Source organism: Ctenopharyngodon idella, chromosome 11 (genome assembly GCF_019924925.1).
Source record: "Ctenopharyngodon idella isolate HZGC_01 chromosome 11, HZGC01, whole genome shotgun sequence".
Taxonomy (NCBI): domain Eukaryota; kingdom Metazoa; phylum Chordata; class Actinopteri; order Cypriniformes; family Xenocyprididae; genus Ctenopharyngodon; species Ctenopharyngodon idella.
This window is the reverse complement of record NC_067230.1, coordinates 19,130,306-19,150,534: the sequence shown is the minus strand read 5'-3', so window position 1 is coordinate 19,150,534 and position 20,229 is coordinate 19,130,306. Positions and strand designations below refer to the sequence as shown.

Genomic DNA, 20,229 nt, shown 5'->3' with positions numbered 1-20,229 from the left:
TTTGTTTGTTTGTTCCTTCCTTCCTTCCTACATCTTTCTTTCTTTCTTTCTTTCTTTCTTTCTTCATTTGTTTGTTTGTTCCTTCCTTCCTTCCTTCCTACATCTTTCTTTCTTTCTTTCTTTCTTTCTTTCTTTTCTTACTTCATTTGTTTGTTTGCTCCTTCCTTCCTTCCTACATCTTTCTTTCTTTCTTTCTTTGTTTGTTCCTTCCTTCCTACATCTTTCTTTCTTTCTTTCTTTCTTTCTTACTGTTTGTTCATTCCTTCCTTCCTTCCTTCCTTTTCATTTGTTCTTTCTTTCCTTACTTTTCTTCGTTCATTTGTTTGTTCTTTCTTTCCTTCCTTTATTCCTTCCTTCGTTCATTTGTTCTTTCTTTCTTTATTTCCTTCCTTCCTTCTTTCATTTGTTCTTTCTTTCCCTACTTTTCTTTGTTCGTGTGTTTGTTCTTTCTTTCCTTTATTTATTCCTTCCTTCGTTCATTTGTTCTTTCTTTCTTTTTTCTTTCTTTTTTTCAATTCTTTCTTTCTTTCTTTCTTTCTTTCTTTCTTTCTTTCCGTAATTCTTTTGTTGGTTCGTTCGTTTGTGTTCTTTCCTTCCTTGATTTGTTCCTTCTTTCTTTCTTACTTTCTTTCTTTCTCTCTTTCCATACTTTTGTTAGTTTGTTTGTTTGTGTGTTCTTTCCTTTCTTCCTTTTTTCTATCTTTCTTTCTATCTTTCTTTCCTTTTCTTCATTTGTTAGTTCTTTCTTTCTTACTTTATTTTTCTTACTTCCTGTACTTCGTTTGTTTGTTTGTTTCTTCCTTCCTTCCTTCCTTCCTACATCTTTCTTTCTTTCTTTCTTTCTTTCTTTCTTTCTTTCCATGCATGTATGAATCAGACTTTCATCAGTAAACGTATAGTCATCCGGTCAGGAGAACACACTATTTGTGTCCCTGCGTTTCTGCGCTGCGTTTGAAATGTCACCCGAAACGATTCATTTGACCAATTTGTGTAATCCAATCAGAGTATGATGACATTCACATGCAGCTGCAGCAATAACCCGGCCGCGTCTCGCTGCTCATTTCCCGTAGATTCAGATCTATTTTTAAAGCGGCGTCTGATGACGAGGCGCTTGTTTGTCTGCCTGATTAACCTGTTTATGTATTTGTTTAATTAAAGTCAGATGGCTTATATACAGTCTCTTAAACATGAATAATAAAACATCTGACCATCTGTTGCCAGATTGGACACTTTTTCTCCTTATTATGAATTTGCAGAACAAACAAACAGCCTGCAAGAAAATCATTTGTTATTATTTAAACTACACTATCTTTATGAATAAATACATAAACAACAGATAATGTTTTTTCAGTAGTGTGTGTGGTTATTTTAGTTGTTGTGGCTCATATTTGCACAGGCTGCAGAAGAGATGTTTGTTGTTTCCTTATCTCTCATTCACAGGCAGATTTTCACATGAATTTCCCCTTTCATCTCTGTATTATTCAGAGAAATGGAGAACTGAACGTCTGTGAGAGAAGCAGGTAAAGACGTCAAGCAGGATTTAACCACACTCTGTGTCTGTATGCAAATGAAGACCGTAATTATTCAGTATTTATGAATCCTGTCCATCAGTCCTGTGAGTTAGATGGTGGGTGGAGTTATATGGTGTAGTGGGTGTGGCTGTGCTGCTGATGTGGGTGTGGTTATGTGATGAGGTCATGTGGGTAAGAAGGCAGTAAAGGCTGTTCAGTTTTTACTTGTATGATAATGAATTAATACGATAACAGAGAATCACAGCTAAAGGCTCTTAAACACAATCTGCTTTATTTTGGTTGAATATGTGCATCTTCACAAATAAAAATGGATTAGATCTTAAATTCCATGGATATTATCCTGTCAAAATTGAGGAACAAATTGGAACTGAAACTGGGGTCTGCCAGTCCCGAAGAGACGCATGTGAAAATGAACGCACACACACTCACACACATACGCCCATCAGTGCATGTCAAACACTGTAAAGCGTCACTTACAGCTGAGAAATAAATAAATAATGCAAGAGGCCGTTACCATAGTGACAGCAGAGACTTAAAAGGTCTTGGAGGAATTAACAAGAGGTTGTGTCACACGAATGTGACGCTGCCGATACCGACCCCCTGATACCAGAGTTATTATAGTCAAACTGATGCAATAAACATTTTTGTTGTTTTAAATAAAATGAATGCTAACTGAAATAAACTAAAATATATATATAAAAAAATTAACTTATTTTATTGCAACATTTCTCATTTTCATTTATTTTAACTTCATGTACTAAAATAACAATATATACATTTTAAAAAAACAAAACTCATATAAATGACGAAAACACACAACAAAATTACTAAAACGTTTAAAATGAAAGTGTACTAAAAATAAAAACTAATTGAAAATGTTCATTAAAACTATAATACTAACTTAATTATACTAAAATATCACTGTCTGATACAGAGACGACTAAACCAGCTAGATATAAATGTTTGTTTTACTTGATTTCTGTATTTGAAGGTCTCGATATACTTCAAGCGAAATCGAAGAACAAACAAATCAAACAAAATCAGGCCAAAACGAAGTTTGTTTGGTGTTTTGGGAGATTGAAATAGTTTGCTATAGGCTGGTAAACACCTCCGAACTACCATTGCTCCGTGGCGATGATGTAACAGGTGGGTGTGGCTCTGAGGCTCCGCCTTCTCTGACATGGAAATCTCTGTTTCATTTCTTCTGTTCAGTCCTTGAGAAGTGCTCGTATTTTTGCAGCAGTTTTTGAGGTTTGATGTTCTTGTTTTCGGTTTTGGAACAGTTTTTGGCTTCTGCGTCGTGTCTTTTGTGTTGTTTTTTTAACTGTTCTTTTATGTGAACAAGCACTATAGACGGATGTTTTTGACCTCTGCGCTTTTTTGTTTCGTTTTGTGTCTGTCTGATAAAAGACATTTACACAATTCTTTCAGTTTCTATTGAGAAAATGATTCAAATGATTAAACAAGAATCTTCTCTCTTGTGTTTTTATTTATTTATTTATTTTCTGTCCTTTTACAAAGTCGTGATTTTATTTTTGCGCTCTACTAGAATAGATTTTCAGTGCTCAAAACACCTTATTTTCCCCATTTTTGACATTGTTCAGCTCCTCTCTTCCCAGTCTGTCAGTAACGCTCTGTTTAGTTCCTGTCTGTATGAAGCCCCTCCTTCTGAAAGGCACAATGTGCTCTGATTGGTCGGCTGGAGTAGTTTGTTGTGATTGGTGTTTGGGAAATGTCCCGCCCCTTACCGTATCCGCCAGTTTCAACACACTACTAACTAACTCAACCAGGCCCCACCCCTTTATTCTGTGTATGAATTATTTAAATGAGGAATATTATGACGTGTTCGTTCCCGGAAGAAAACTCAAGACTACAATGGAGGCGTTTCAGGGAGTTCAGAAACAGTGACACTGATATAGAGAATAACTCCTGCTGGAGGGACTTTTTCATACTCAAACAGCAACAGTAACGAAAGTTATACATGTAAAAAAGCAGAATAGGTCCTCTTTAAATAGTTGTTCTTTTTTACTTTCACTCAAGTAGAGGTGAATTCAGGTTGAGTAGGACACTTTTCCCTAGTGATCTCAATGGCAAAAAGTGTCCCAGTCAAATTGAATTCATCCTATGTTTTTGATTACATACTCTGACTTTTAATTGAATAAAATTTTCACTCAGTATTGATATACGTTCACATAGCGTAGAGCACAGCGGCAGCAACGCTGAGTTCATGGGTTCGATTCCCAGGGAATGCAGTGTAAGTCTGTTCGTGTCTGGTTTGTGAGTTCTTCTTCCGTCTGTCAGCCGTGGAAGTGGTTTGATGTTTGTGTGACTCTATTTTGAGTGTGCTTGGGGTCTGAATGATGTGATTCTTCAGAGGAACAGGGTCATGGGCATCGCGTTTTTTCGCAGGTCGTTTTCCAACCGCAGATGCTGCTATTGCACTGACGGGTTTAAAGAAAGTAGTTCACCTCAAACCTCATTATTTACTCGCTCACATTTGGGTGTGATTATTGAGTTAAGTAACAGATGTAGGGAATATGATGCAGAGCAGATAATCTGGTCGTGCAGCATATCACTGTTACTGATCTCTTAAATGACACCTTTTGTCTGTTCTCACTTCGAGGGTGAGACAGGTGTTAAACTTGTGTTGAGAGGAAGACAACAGTTTTCTCACAGCGACACAGGAAGAAATACTTCAGAAAAACTGTAAGGTGTCTTTTATTAGATGCAGTGTTATTTTAGGGTGCGTTCGGTTCTCTTGGTTCTTTTGGTGTGGACCAAAAAGAAAATGATCCATTTAGTTCTGGTTCACTTAGCATTCACACAGTTATTTTAAAGACTTAACCTAACAAAGCAAAAATATAGCTGCGAGCAGCAGTTATCAGGGTTCAAGTGCTTTAAGTCCTTTAAGCACATGCGTAAAAGGTATAATGTTTTAATTAGCAAGCCTGTAACCATCTCGATCATAGATGGAAAAGACCATTTACAGCCAATACATGCAGTTTATCAAAGGAAATAAATGGTTTATAAAGCTTTTTAACAGTTATCGAGGTTGAGCCAAAAACCTAGGACTAGTTCGCCAAAGTTGGTTTTTGAAATAATTTCCAATATTTAACAAAAAATTCGATGGACAGCGGCGTTCCTAGAGGCAAAGTTGCTCAGAGTGAAGAGTTCTATCATCTGGTATCAATGTCGTGGGCTTGTGCGAAAAATCGCGTGATATATGCACATGAAGGTGGCCGATTTCTTTTGAATTTCTCACAGGCCTTTCCGATCGGCCTCCGTTACCCTTTTCTGATAGCTGCTCAAATTTTATTGGCCAACGCCGGCCACATTTTTCGAGATACATGAATGTCCTCAAAGGATGTCTTGGCACCTTGGACAAAGACGCCACATGCCAATTTTCAAGTCAATCGGACTAACGGCTAAGTAGTTATAGCCATTTTCATGTTTTTTCCTGTTATAGCACCACCAAGTGGCCATTCGCTGTGATTTTTGAGCCCATACACCTGTGTTCCAAGTTTGGTGAAAATATCTCATTTCGTTCACGAGTTATAGCCATTTTAGTTGTAATTTTGACAATCAGACTCCAGAGAATCTTGCTGCACTGGTTTGGTTCCAATCGGGTGGAAAACCGAGGACTAGTTTGCAAAAGTAGGTTTTTCAAAAAAAAAAATCCCAAATACCCAAAAATTTAGAGCAAAAGATTTCATGCATTTTGTTCGTCTTGAGCCGAGGATTCCAGCGATATAAGACACTTGAACCTATGCATAACGGTTCAGGAGTTATGAGAGATTTTGTACTTTTGAGCGCTGTAGCGCCCCCATCAGGCCGATCGGGGCGAGCCTTGGTGACGCTGTAGACGGTGTGAGTACTGCCAGCCCTCAAAGTTTCAAGTCTCTATGACTTATGGTTTGGTCTGCCCGATCACTTTTAGGGGAGAATGTTGATTCTTGGAAACTTTAATAATTACAATAGAGTTTCAGAGCTTCACGCTTGAACCCCTTAAAACATATGCGTGAAATTTTCGGATATTTTGGATTTTTTGAGAAACATACTTTGCGAACTAGTCCTAGGTTTTTCAACTGATTGGAACCAAACCAGTGCAGCAAGATTCTCTGGCGTCTGATTGTCAACAATTATAAATTAAAAAAGTTGACATTTCAATTCACGGTCTGTAAGGGTCGCCAAAACGTTCAAAGTGGGCGGAGCCACTTTTGCTAAAATGGTTGTAACTCGTGAACGGAATGAGATAATTTCACCAAACTTGGCACAAATATGTAAGAGCTCATTCTGTGGTTGCATGAAAAAGGACGTGGCGACTGGCCACTTGGTGGCGCTATAACAGGAAAATAACTTGAAAATGACTATAACTATGCAACTCAAAGTCTGACTTGAAAAATGGCATGTGGCATCTTTGTCCAAGGTGCCAAGACTGCCTTTGAGGACATACACTTATTTTGAAAAACGCGGCCAGCGGCGGCCAATGAATTTTGAGCAGCTATCAGATGAGGTTAATGGAGGCTGATCAGAATGAAACTCACTGAGCCTGTTTGACTCACGGCCCTAGAGACCTTTTCAAAAGAAGTCGGCCGTTTTTCACATGCAAAAAGGACTGTATATCACGCGATTTTTCGCACACACATCCACATCATTGATACCACATGGTAGAACTCCTCATTCTGAGAAACTTTGCCTCTAGGACCTCTGTTGTCCATCGAAATGTTTGTTAAATATTGGAGATTATTTAAAAAAAACATCTTTGGTGAGTTAGTCCTAGGTTTTTGGCTTAACCTCAATAACTGTTAAAAAGCTTTAAAAACCATATATTTCCTTTGATAAACTGCATGTATTGGCTGTAAATGGTCTTTTCCATCTATGATCGAGATGGTTACAGGCTTGCTAATTAAAACATTATACCTTTTTACGCATGTGCTTAAAGGACTTAAAGCACTTGAACCCTGATAATTGTTTTTTTTTTTAATGCGTTTTCCCAAAATCAAATAAGTTTAATTTTTTAATATATTTTATTTTATTTCAGTTAATGTTTCGTTTATGTCAAGCAACAACATTTTTTTTATGAATTTAGTTTAGTTTCAGTCGACTGAATTCGATGATGACTGAGTGAATCAGTCGGATGTTCTTCGTGTTCTTGTTGTTGTGGTGTACGTGAGACTGAATGACAGTTCAAGCCATTTGTCTGTTGATCTCTGTGGTCGGCAAACATTCAGGAGTTTTGCAAAAATGGAAAGAGAGTTTGATGCCTGCAAAAATAAAGATGCACATGCAGATGCATGTGTGGTTTCAGTGTCACATGCTTCTGTTTATATGTACTCATAAATTTAATCTAAAAAGTTAAATCACATAATCTACGTGAAAAATTGTTCATTAATATGACTGACTTTTGGCAGAGTATGATCACTGACACAGTACGATGTGATTGACTGACACATCCGCAGATGATCAGAAGAGTCTGATGAACTGAAATGGGCAAACGTCTTTACTGATGCCGTTTTTAAGGTGCTAAGGTGTTCTGGGTGGTTGCTCTCTTCCTGTCACATGTGAGATGATGTTGTTTACGTGTTTGTGATAGTAAAAGCAGAGTAACTGTCCCATGATTCCACAGCTGAACATCTGGAGACGCAGACGCTTTCATTCACTTCAGAACATCAGAGTTCATTTACAGGGAAAATCATCTGAATTATTCTCTCATTATCTGAGATCACTGAGTTTTTATTTAAAGCTTTTGATCATTTTAGAGTTTTCAGATTTGATTTAAGAGGATTCATCTTTAAGTCTCTTCTGCTCACCAAGGCAATTATTTGATAAAAAATACTGTGAAAATAGTGAAATATTTTTACAATGTAAAACAGCTGTTTTCTATGTGATTATATAGTAAAATGTAATTTATTCCTGTGATCAAAGCTGAATTTTCAGCATCATTACTCCAGTCTTCAGTGTCACATGATCCTTCAGAAATCATTCTAATATGATGATTTGTTGCTCAAGAAACATTTATGATTATTATCAATGTTGAAAACAGTTTAATGTTTTTGTGGTTTAGTCAGTTTAATATTTTATTTTAAAGTGTGTGTGTGTGTGTGTGTGTGTGTGTTCTAATAATGTTCCTCCAGCCTCATCCTGTGTTTCTCTGTCCTGCAGGATAACGGCTCCGAGACTCACCGCATCGCTCCGTCTCCCGTCGTTCATGTCCGAGGATTGTGTGAATCTGTGGTGGAGGCTGATCTGGTCGAGGCCTTGGAAAAATTCGGAAACATCTGGTAAAATGATGGTTTAATTTTCATATTTCACAGATTCGTGTTCAGATTCATCACACAAATGACTCAAAGCATTTTAGCCAATTCCATTAATGATCTTCCCTCATAACGACAGATCAGATAACCACGTTAACCAACCAGCCTCTCGTGAGGATGTTCAGCTGGTTATCATTCATTCATTCTGAGGGACTGTTTCCTCTCGATGTTCATCACAGTCCTCTATTCATCACATGAACATCTCTGTAGATTCAGCTGTGCTTCAGACGACTGAATTATGAATCTATAAATGAAGTTGACAGTCGTAGTCATTTATGGTAGCAACAGTTCCTGTATTTGAGGCTTTTCTCGTTTCTCTCTGAATTCACAATGAGCCTCTTTTCTAAAGTGACATTTACACCCACAGAAGCTTACAGAGGATCATGGGAACATCAGATTCTGACTCCAAAGCTTAGAATATAAGCAGATGCGTGTGTTTGAGCTCATCTAAGTTACACTAAAAAATGCTGAGTTAAAAACAACCCAAATTGGGTTGAAAACCCAGCGATTGTGTTGTTTTAACCCAGCAGTTGGGTTAAAAGTTTTCCCAACCTACTGGGCAGTTTTATTTAACCAAACTATTGTTTAAAAATGACTATATGACTGACTTAACATGAACCCAATAGGTTGGAAATTAAAAATCAGACTCATAATTACTAGAGGCAACAATAATTATCAAAAGGTGAACATATTATTCATTAAACTTATTAATAAATGTTCATTTCTAACATATTTTGGGTTCATTCAAACAATACAGTAATTTTTAAACAATTGTTGAGTTAAATAAAACTACCCAGCATTTAACCCAACCATTTAACCCGTAGGTTCAAAACAACCCAACTGTGGGTTAAAACAACCCAAACCATGGGTTAAAACAACCCAACCTCTGGGTTAAAACAACCCAACCTCTGGGTTAAATCAACCCAACCATGGGCTAAAACAACCCAACCATGGACTAAAACAACCCAAACCGTGGGTTATAACAACCCAACCTCTGGGTTAAAACAACTCAACCGTCTGTTAAAACAACCCAACCATGGACTAAAACAACACAAACCGTGAGTTAAAACAACCCAACCTCTGGGTTATAACAACCCAACCTCTGGGTTAAAACAACTCAACCGTGGGTTAAAACAACCCAACCGTGGGCTAAAACAACCCAACCATGAGTTAAAACAACCCAACCGTGGGCTAAAACAACCCAACCGTGGGCTAAAACAACCCAACCTCTGGGTTAAAACAACCCAACCGTGGGTTAAAACAACCCAACCGTGGGCTAAAACAACCCAACCGTGGGTTAAAACAACCCAACCTCTGGGTTAAAACAACCCAACCGTGGGTTAAAACAACCCAACCGTGGGTTAAAACAACCCAACCGTGGGCTAAAACAACCCAACCTCTGGGTTAAAACAACCCAACCGTGGGTTAAAACAACCCAACCGTGGGCTAAAACAACCCAACCGTGGGTTAAAACAACCCAACCTCTGGGTTAAAACAACCCAACCGTGGGTTAAAACAACCCAACCTCTGGGTTAAAACAACCCAACCGTGGGTTAAAACAACCCAACCGTGGGTTAAAACAACCCAACCGTGGGCTAAAACAAATCAACCTCTGGGTTAAAACAACCCAACCATGGGCTAAAACAACCCAAACCGTGAGTTAAAACAACCCAACCTCTGGGTTATAACAACCCAACCTCTGGGTTAAAACAACTCAACCGTGGGTTAAAACAACCCAACCGTGGGCTAAAACAACCCAACCGTGGGCTAAAACAACCCAACCTCTGGGTTAAAACAACCCAACCGTGGGTTAAAACAACCCAACCGTGGGCTAAAACAACCCAACCGTGGGTTAAAACAACCCAACCTCTGGGTTAAAACAACCCAACCGTGGGTTAAAACAACCCAACCGTGGGTTAAAACAACCCAACCGTGGGCTAAAACAACCCAACCTCTGGGTTAAAACAACCCAACCGTGGGTTAAAACAACCCAACTGTGGGTGAAAACAACCCAACCGTGGGCTAAAACAAATCAATTGTGGGTGAAAACAACCCAACCTCTGGGTTAAAACAACCTATCCACTGGGTTTGTCCATTTTCAAGCCAATCTGTGTTGTTTTTAACCCAGCGTTTTTTAGAGTGTAGGAAAGACACGGATCAAATGTGGAAGAACAGGAAGATAGGAAGTCTCTCTCTCGGACACAAAACAAGGTCATATGAGTGTATTTATAGTCACTATGAGCATCTCATGACCACAGAATGCGCTGTGACATCTGTTTTAAACATCTCAACATCACAAACGGCACATTTGATTCGTTCGTTTCATTTCAGTCCTTCAGTATTCCTTTTGTAGACTTCTTGTTAATCGTATTAATGTTTGATGCTATTTTTGTGCAGATAAACTGCTGTATATTTTTCAAATGTACCGATCATTAGTGATGCAGTGAAGGATTTTTTTTACCGGAAAAGCAAAATATAACTGTTTTTACTCCAATTCATTGTTAAAATATAAACGTTTGAACTGTGGCTGTAATAAAAACTTAAAAAAGCACATAACGAAGTGATCAAAAATAAAAGCTGTAATATCACTGTCCTGACGGTCGTCTTCCTCTCCTGCAGTTACGTGATGATGATGCCGTTCAAGCGTCAGGCTCTGGTGGAGTTCGAGGAGGTCCAGAGCGCCGACCGCTGCGTGGCGTGCGGCTCCCAGGAGCCCGTCTACATCGCCGGTCAGCAGGCCTACTTCAACTACTCCACCAGCAAACGCATCACGCGGCCCACCAACGCCGACGACCCGAACAGTGGGAACAAAGTGCTGCTGCTGTCCATCCAGAACCCGCTCTACCCCATCACTACGGTAAACTGGACCCTGTTACACATCACATGAGCCTCTCTGAAGGTTTCTTCTGAACGTCTTCTCGTCTTCATCTTCTAGGATGTTTTGTACACAGTCTGTAATCCGATCGGAAATGTGCTACGGATTGTGATCTTCAAGAGAAATGGAATCCAAGCCATGGTGGAATATCCTTTAGTGTGTGTGTGTGTGTGTGTGTGTGTGTGTGTGTGTGTGTGTGATTATGGATTTTGTGCTGATGTTGCACTCGCTCACATACACTAATATAACTGCTTTAAAATAGAGCACAACAGTCGGGATACGGGAGTAAAAATCCCATTCATTTTCTCCATAGAGGAACTGATTTTTCATGATAAAGAGCTATGAGGCTGTTACTCAATGGAATAATTATTAGCCTGTAATTATTTTAAGTTATTTTTTAAAATAGTGGAACATTACATTACCTGTGATTCTGCAGAGAAATCTCTACCAATCAGAGAATTGAAACATACAAATCATTACAAAAGAACTCTTTAGCTCCGCCCACTCCCATGAAGCACTGCCAATGACGTAATCAAGTCTCCATTCGCTCTCAAACTGCTTAAATATTTGCATGCATAATTTGCATATTTTGCAATAATTATTAAATATATTGTTTATATATATATATAAATATATAAGCAATTGGTAATTATTTTTGTAAATTCAGGAAATCCAAGAACTGAATGTTCAACAAATTCAAGAACAAGTTTAAATTACTTAAGTTTAGATGAACTTTTAAAATTCATTTTTTCATCATTAGATGAACTTTTAAAATTCATTTTTAACTCTTAATTTTTAAAATGGCAGTTTCTACTCAATAAAATAATAGATACATTTAGATACATTTGCATTTTTATGTGTGCATTTTTAAGATTTTATTAATTTACATGACTTTTTAAAATATTTATCTAGTTTTTAATAAATATATATATATATATATATGATTGATATATTAAATATTTACATGCATAATTTGCATATTTTGCAATAATTATATATATATATATATATATATATATATATATATATATATATATATACTAAAACCTTATATATATATATATATATTTTTTTTTTTATATGATTTATATAATTTGATTTATATATTCTAAATATTTAAATTAAAATAATTAATTAGTAATTATTTTTGTAAATTCAGGAGATCTAAGAACTGAATGATCTTCAGGGTTCACTATTTTTTGATTATTAGATGAAGTTTTAAAAATAATATAAAATAAAATAACTCCCAAATGGCAGTTTCTACTCAATAAAATATAGCCATAACTAGATAAATTTTTATTATTTTTATTATATTTACTATATTATATTTTAAGACTTTATTAATTTACATGACTTTTTAAAAATAAGTATCTAGTTTTTAATATATATATATATATATATATATTAAACACTTAAAAAAATATATTAATCGCTGTCAGTTAATTACATGATGTGCAGATTGGTTAATCTAATTACATTTGGCTGAGAAATTACCCCGAAAAGATAAATCATTATTAATCATAAAGTCATTATTGTGTTAAATGAGAAAAGCATCAAATAGACATTACAAAAAGTAGCTTTAGAAAGAAAAATATTTTATTTGATTCAACATAGAATTTTTTTACACAAACTTTTAGGCTTCAATGACCATTTTCAGAAGCTGCATCTGAATTGGTATTTAGATATATTTACAGACCAAAGCAGCAACATTCTTCACAATATCTTGAAAGAAAGTCATACAGGATTCTAACTGCATCCTATAGGCTTCATCATGCAGTGAGTTGTTGCCATGCTTCATATTCGTCACCAATTAACTGTTTGAAATGTAAGATGAACTACGTAGGTCTGGGGTGGGTGCGTTAAATGCGTTAAATTATTTTTGTTCCATAACTAGTTAAATTGACACGTTAAATCGACAGCTTTAATATGTGTTTGTCCCTACAGAACTGAACTCCCATCAGCCTCCAGCCGTCTCACACTTGCGTTTGAGGTGTCAAAGAGGCTTTCACAGTTTAACAGGCCACTGGCCACACGTGTGCTGCCATCACCTGTGAATGTTGTGTCTGGTCTGAAGTGTGTGTGTGTGTTTTAGTCTCAGCTGTAGTTTTTCCTTGACGTCCGTCACGTTTGAATCCATCCAGAACGCCCAGAAGGCCAAAGCCGCCCTCAACGGGGCTGACATCTACGCCGGCTGCTGCACGCTGAAAATCGAATACGCTCGGGTAAATGTGCAGCGTTCACACACACACACTCACACACACACACACCGCTGGAGCTAACACACATGCAGTGGCGTTGTGCTCTCTCATTCTAGCCCTCACGCCTCAACGTCATCAGAAACGACAACGACAGCTGGGACTACACCAAACCCTTCCTGCTGCGACGAGGTACGTGTGTGTGTGTGTGTGTGTGTGAGAGAGAGAGTGTGTGTGTGAGAGAGTGTGTGTGTGAGAGAATAAGTGTGTGTGTGAGAGAGAGTGTGTGTGTGTGTGTGTGAGAGAATAAGTGTGTGTGTGAGAGAGTGTGTGTGTGTGTGAGAGAGAGTGTGTGTGTTTTAGTGTGTGTGTGTAAGAGTGTGTGTGTGTGTATATACTGTATATAATTTTCATTTTGAATTTGTAATGTTTTAGTTTATTTTAAAGCTCGTTTAGTCTTGTTTTAATGGCTTTAATTCATCTAGTAAGCGTGACGAGCTCCTGGTTGATCTAAATCTCTATAATTAGACGAGCTCAGATCATGTGATGAGAATTATTTGAGTTCATACTGAGATCACTGAAGTCCTTCACATCTGAGAAGCTCCATTTGCTCTCATTTAGTCTCATAAGAAGTGACGGAGATCTGGTGTGCGTGACCTCTGACCTCTGTCTGTTTTATGCTGAAGAATCTCTTTATTTCTCTCTGTAATATCTCGTCTCGTTGTTTTTCTGTGTCAGATGTGGGTGTTTGAAGGATTCGTGTCGTTGAAAGTAAAGAGATTCACCCTGAACGATGAGCGTCACGTGTTTTACCATCTCATACTCCCACATCATTTGCTGTTCACCCAGTTGCTAGGGGGCATGAGGACGGTTTCTAGGGTGCTGTGGGAGGTTTCTCACATTAGGTCTTACAGGAACCTAAAAACGCAGTGTTATCAGTGCAGAACAGCAGCGTTCAGACATCGATCGGATCTGTCGGCACGAGACCGAAGGGCTGCTTGACTTTGCAGCTCAGCGTTTCTCATTATTGACTGAAGATAAGAGCGCCTGCTGGAATGTGAAGACATTCATCACAGAATATTAATGAACACCTCTGTGTTAAACATCTCCTGTTACTTTATTCTCCGCCTCACTGTATTCTGACGCTCTCAGCGTTCTGAACTCTCCGTCAGCACTTTGTAGAATTAGAAATGTGATGATCACTTTCAGCTGAAGGTTTTGATGAAATATTAACATGATTAAAGCACATTCCACGTGTCTTTACTTTTTTAGTACAAGACACTACATGCACCGGTGGCATATTTTGCTTTCATAACATTCTTCTTTCAGACTGTGGAAAGAAAACATCCAAAAGTGTTTATTGCACTTGATCTCTTTGTGTCTGTAGATGTTTAAAGGCGGCGAGTTTGAGTCAGAAAGCTTTACACACACCAAACTTGACCGTTTCATTCATGTCTATATTCTGAAGATTTGTTCATATATCATTTTCCTGATTTATAGGACATTTTATTCCTAAGAACATGGTGAAATGTCGTTGTTTTATTTTCTGATTTATGGAAACAGGAATCCAAAATCCCCTCTGTGAAAAACCTTTAATATGTCGACAAAATCAGACCGGAATTTTGAAGCTGGTTTAATCCAGTGTTCAGATTTCTGAGCTGGAAATGTGTGCAAATCAGTGCATATTTAATAAGACGATGCCTCACTTGCATATTTAAACATAACATTTCAGAAAATGTGTAATACAAAACAAATAGTGTGATTAAAGTTCACCCGTGCTGGATGTTGTGAAAAACATAACAGATATGTTTCAATTTTTATCATCTAATATGTGAAGTATTGTAAATGATTTTTTATTAAAAAAAAAAAGTATAATTCTGACTGTAACTCGAAATTCTGACTTTATAGCTCATAATTCTGACTTTATAACGCAATTCTGACTTTATAACTCGAAATTCTGACTTTATAGCTCATAATTCAGACTTTATATCTCACAATTCTGACTTTATAACGCAATTCTGACTTTATAACTCGCAATTCTGACTTTATAACGCAATTCTGACTTTATAACTCAAAATTCTGACTTTATAACTCGCAATTCTGACTTTATAACTCGAAATTCTGACTTTATATCATAATTCAGACTTTATATCTCACAATTCTGACTTTATAACGCAATTCTGACTTTATAACGCAATTCTGACTTTATAACTCGAAATTCTGACTTTATAGCTCATAATTCAGACTTTATATCTCACAATTCTGACTTTATAACTCGCAATTCTGACTTTATAACTCGCAATTCTGACTTTATAACGCAATTCTGACTTTATAACTCAAAATTCTGACTTTATAACTCGCAATTCTGACTTTATAACTCGAAATTCTGACTTTATATCATAATTCAGACTTTATATCTCACAATTCTGACTTTATAACGCAATTCTGACTTTATAACGCAATTCTGACTTTATAACTCGAAATTCTGACTTTATAGCTCATAATTCAGACTTTATATCTCACAATTCTGACTTTATAATGCAATTCTGACTTTATAACTCGCAATTCTGACTTTATATCTCGAAATTCTGACTTTATAACTCGAAATTCTGACTTTATAGCTCATAATTCAGACTTTATATCTCACAATTCTGACTTTATAATGCAATTCTGACTTTATAACTCGCAATTCTGACTTTATATCTCGAAATTCTGACTTTATAACGCAATTCTGACTTTATAACGCAATTCTGACTTTATAACTCGAAATTCTGACTTTATAACTCGCAATTCTGACTTTATAACGCAATTCTGACTTTATAACTCACAATTCTGACTTTATAACGCAATTCTGACTTTTTAACGCAATTCTGACTTTATAACTCACAATTCTGACTTTATAACGCAATTCTGACTTTATATCTCGAAATTCTGACTTTATAATGCAATTCTGACTTTATAACGCAATTCTGACTTTATATCTCGAAATTCTGACTTTATATCTCGCAATTCTGACTTTATAACGCAATTCTGACTTTATATCTCGCAATTCTAACTTTATAACTCGCAATTCTGACTTTATAACGCAATTTTGACTTTATATCTCGAAATTTGGACTTTATAACTCGCAATTCTGACTTTATATCTCGAAATTCGGACTTTATAATGCAATTCTGACTTTATAACGCAATTCTGACTTTATATCTCGAAATTCTGACTTTATATCTCGCAATTCTGACTTTATATCTCGCAATTCTGACTTTATAACGCAATTCTGACTTTATATCTCGCAATTCTAACTTTATAACTCGCAATTCTGACTTTATAACGCAATTTTGACTTTATATCTCGAAATTCGGACTTTATAACTCGCAATTCTGACTTTATATCTCGAAATTCGGACTTTATAGCTCATAATTCAGACTTTCTATCTCGCAATTCTGACTTTATAACGCAATTCTGACATTATAACTCGCAATTCTGACTTTATAACGCAATTCTGACTTTATATGAAGCAATTCTGAGAAAAAAAGTCAGAATTGTGAGATAAAAAGTCGCAATTACCTTTTTTCTTTTTTATTCAGTTGTGGAAACAAGCTTCCATAACAACGTCAGTGTCAACATAATCTATGGAACGAATATTAAATATAATGTGAAAACAAAGTATTTTTAAAAAATAAATTTTTTTTTTAACAAACTAAAAATGTAATATTTATCAGTTTTGCATGCAACCCTGTTATTGCATTAATTTTCATAAATTGTTTTATCGTGACATCATCTTTTTGATGATGATGCAACACTGAAACACATTTTGATGTTCATTTTTATTGCTTACAAAAATCACATCAGTTTTAAAATGTTCCATATTTTTATTTAAAAAAATTGCAAAGCACACAAAAAGAATGTTTTGCTAACGTTCTTATTACGCTACGAAAACATTATTTCTGAATGTTCTCTGAAATGTCCAGATTTTTAATGTTTTCTTCTTGTTTACACAAACGTTAAGGGAACATTCCATTTCATCATTCATTAAACATTATTGGAATGTTACTTTTAAATGTTCTCTGAAACAAGTAGTAACATTTAAAAAATGTTAGATGAACTAAAACGTCTCATGAACAAAGTATAACGTTTTGAGAACATTATTAAACACCAGATAACTCTGAATGAACGTTCTATTAATGTTTGTTCATAACGTTGTATGTCATCATCCATGCGTTATATTTCTGTGGCCTGAGGAAGCTTGATCTGCTGCTCAGCTGATGGCTGAAGGTCACACTGAGCTGAAATCCCATCAGCCCCGCTGAAGATGGAGCACAGCTTCCTGCCGCTAACTGCTGGTTTTGCAGCGATTAGCGTGGCTGTGTGTGACTCCAGCGCAGGCCTGCAGAGAGGCTGATACACACAGGAGGAGGCGAGAGGAGCACTTCTCTTCCTCATTTCAGCCTGTTTCTGCGTCAGCGTCCACACATAACGTGCTCTTGTTTCTCTCATCCTGTTGATCTCATCACTCGTGTGTGTGTGTTTAGAGTGTTTTGAGAACGATTCTTTAACGATCCGTTTAAGCTGCTTTAGCTATAAAAAGCACCTCAGAGTAATTTTTTCATATTTTTTTCTGCTCCATCTAAAGAGGATTATGTTTGACTGCAGCCTAATTTACAAAAAAAGCCTTTTATTTCTGCCTGTCTCTCTCTCTCTGTCTTTCTCTCTGCCAGCTAACAAGAATATGTTTCAAGAATGTTTTGCTAAGTTATGAAAACATTATTTCCGGATGTTCTCTGAACATTTAAAATGTCCAGTTTTTTCTTGCGAGTGTTAACGGAACATTCCATTGTATCATTTTGCAAACATTATTGAAATGTTTCGGAATGTTCAGAGAACATTTAAAAGTAACAAGTATAGCATTTAAAAAGACAGTAGATGAACATCCAATAACGCTTGAGAACATTATTAAAGACCAGATAACTTTGAGAGAACGTTGCTTTTGTTCAGTCACACGTGAAAGTGAATGTAATACTGCGAATGGAACGTTAAAACCTCTAGGTGATTCAGATATGATAATGAGCGTTTAGTTTCTGACCAATCACAACAGACTGGGCCGTCTGACCAGTCAGAGCAGAGGAAGCTCTTGGAAAGGAGGGGCTTAGAGAGACCGAATCTTCAAACAAACCATTATTTTTTGAGAAATCAGCTGATGCTGCAATATTATTATGATTTTTGACGTTTGATGAATGTAAACCTGCTGTAGGAGAACAAAATTAGGGCTCTTTAAAATAGCGTGACAGGGGAACTTTGATGTTGTGTTTTGAGGGAGTTTTAAGGTACTAAATAATATTTATGCAATAATTATGATCCAAACTTTTTACAATACAATTAATCTATACGATTTTTTAAAAACTATTTTTGAATTAACCGCTTTGTTGCTGTGTGCCTTTTTTCCCGCATCATGGCTGATTTGTAGATTCTGCCCCCAAAAATTCTCTATTTTTTTTTTTTGTTTGTTTGTTTATTTTTCACCATTTAACCTTTTTCAAACATGTCCACAATTTTGTGCGTTTGTGTGTGTGTTTTTGTGTGTGTGTGTGTGTGCGCATTTGTGTGTGCGTGTGTGTGAGTGTGCATTTGTGTGTGTGAGTGTGTTTGTGCATGAGTGTGTGTGTGTTTGTGTGCATTTGTGTGTGAGTGTGTGTGTGTGTGTGCTTGTGTGTGTGTGTTTGTGGGTGTGTAAATGTTTGTTTGTGTGTGTGTGTGTGCTTGTGTGTGTGAGTGTGTGTGGGTATTTGTGTGAGGGTGTGTTTGTGGCTGTGTGTCTGTGTGTGTATTTGTGCATGTGTTTGAGTGTGTGGGTGGGTGTGTGTTTGTGTTTGTGTGTGTGTGTTTGAGTATGTATGCGTGTGTGTGTGTGTGTGTTTGTGTAAATGTGTGTGTGTCTGCGTTTGAGTGTGTGTTTGTGTATGTATGTGTGCATTTGTGTGTGTGTTTGTGTGTGTGTGTGTGTGTGTGTGTGTGTGTTTGAGTGTATGTGTGTTTTTGTGTATGTATGTGTGCGTGTGCGTGTGTGTGTGTGTGTGTGTGTGTGTGTTTATATAGCATGTGCAGCAAAAGTCTCCAAATGTGTCACACCATTCAGAAAATCAAAATGTTTTTTTGTGTTTTTTTTTAACTTTAGTATGTTTTTGGTTAGTGTTTGATTTACTTTATGCTGTTTTTTTTAGAATGGCAGTAAAGAGAGTTACAGAAGTAAATCATTAGAAGTGAGGGATGTTTCTGTGTGTGTTTCTGTGCTCGTGTGTGAATGTGTCAGCAGTGTAAGTGTGAGTGTTTTTACAGACTGTGTGTTGAATGTGTTTGTCGTAGAGCGCGGTAAAGGCCGACAGCGGCAGGCCATCCTGGGAGAACATCCGTCCTCGTACAGCGACAACGGATACGGTCAGTCCTCATCAGTGTGATCTGTTATATATCGCTCTTTCATTAGCTCTTAATTCTAAACTCTGGTCAAATCACTGGTTCTTCTATAAAGCAACAGCAAAAGAAATACATGAGAACACACTCCAGTGATTAAATATGATGATGTTTTTAACAGTAATGAATGTCATTTTAACCCATTTTCTTCTTCCTGTAAATGCTGGTTAATGTTATCACATTGAACTTGTTGACAGTAATCACACATGGTTTAACATCTTCACATGAAAATAGATTTTTTGGGGGATTTTTTTCCCACCTTGTTAAACACTTCTACTGTTTCCAGTCAAAAATGTCCGGCCTACGGATAAATGACTTAAAAAAAAAGAAAAAAAATAGGTAAAGGATTTTTAGCACAGCACAAGGGTTAAAGGCTGTGTCATAACTGTGTGTGTGTGTGTGTGTGTGTGTGTGTGTGTGTAGGGTCACACTGCCCCCTGCTGCCTCTGCCCAGTAATAACCGTTTCAAGCGCAGCTCTCATGACGTGCCGGAGGTGGTGTCGTATCCGCTGCCTCAGACCTCCTCCTACATGAGCCACGCCTCCAGCTCTGTTGCCATGGTGAGCGGCCTGCATCCCGCCAAGATGAACTGCACCCGCATCTTCAACCTCTTCTGTCTGTACGGAAACATTGAGAAGGTAAAGCGTGCGGCGATGATGAACACTTTGACTAACAGATGGAACAGAAATATAATGCTGGATGTGCTGATGGTCGAAAACATTTAAATGAAGACAGTTTAGGAGCACTCGGATCAAATTTTGTTCTCATCTTATGATGCAGTTAAATCAATAATATTACCGAATACACCCCAACTGTGTGTGTGTGTGTGTGTGTGTGTGTGTGTGTGTGTG

The 20,229-nt window shown here is 37.0% G+C and overlaps 1 protein-coding gene across 1 annotated transcript in view; it reads left to right on the top strand.

The window, feature by feature from the left end:
- LOC127522083 (heterogeneous nuclear ribonucleoprotein L-like) overlaps positions 1-20,229 on the top strand; it is a 38,394-nt gene that overhangs the window by 11,669 nt on the left and 6,496 nt on the right. Inside the window, exons 2-8 of the mRNA XM_051911668.1 lie at positions 7,695-7,813; positions 10,466-10,703; positions 10,782-10,867; positions 12,847-12,943; positions 13,036-13,108; positions 19,274-19,345; positions 19,802-20,016. Of these exons, the coding sequence (XP_051767628.1) occupies positions 7,695-7,813; positions 10,466-10,703; positions 10,782-10,867; positions 12,847-12,943; positions 13,036-13,108; positions 19,274-19,345; positions 19,802-20,016 (900 nt within the window). The remainder of the gene's footprint in view (positions 1-7,694; positions 7,814-10,465; positions 10,704-10,781; positions 10,868-12,846; positions 12,944-13,035; positions 13,109-19,273; positions 19,346-19,801; positions 20,017-20,229) is intronic.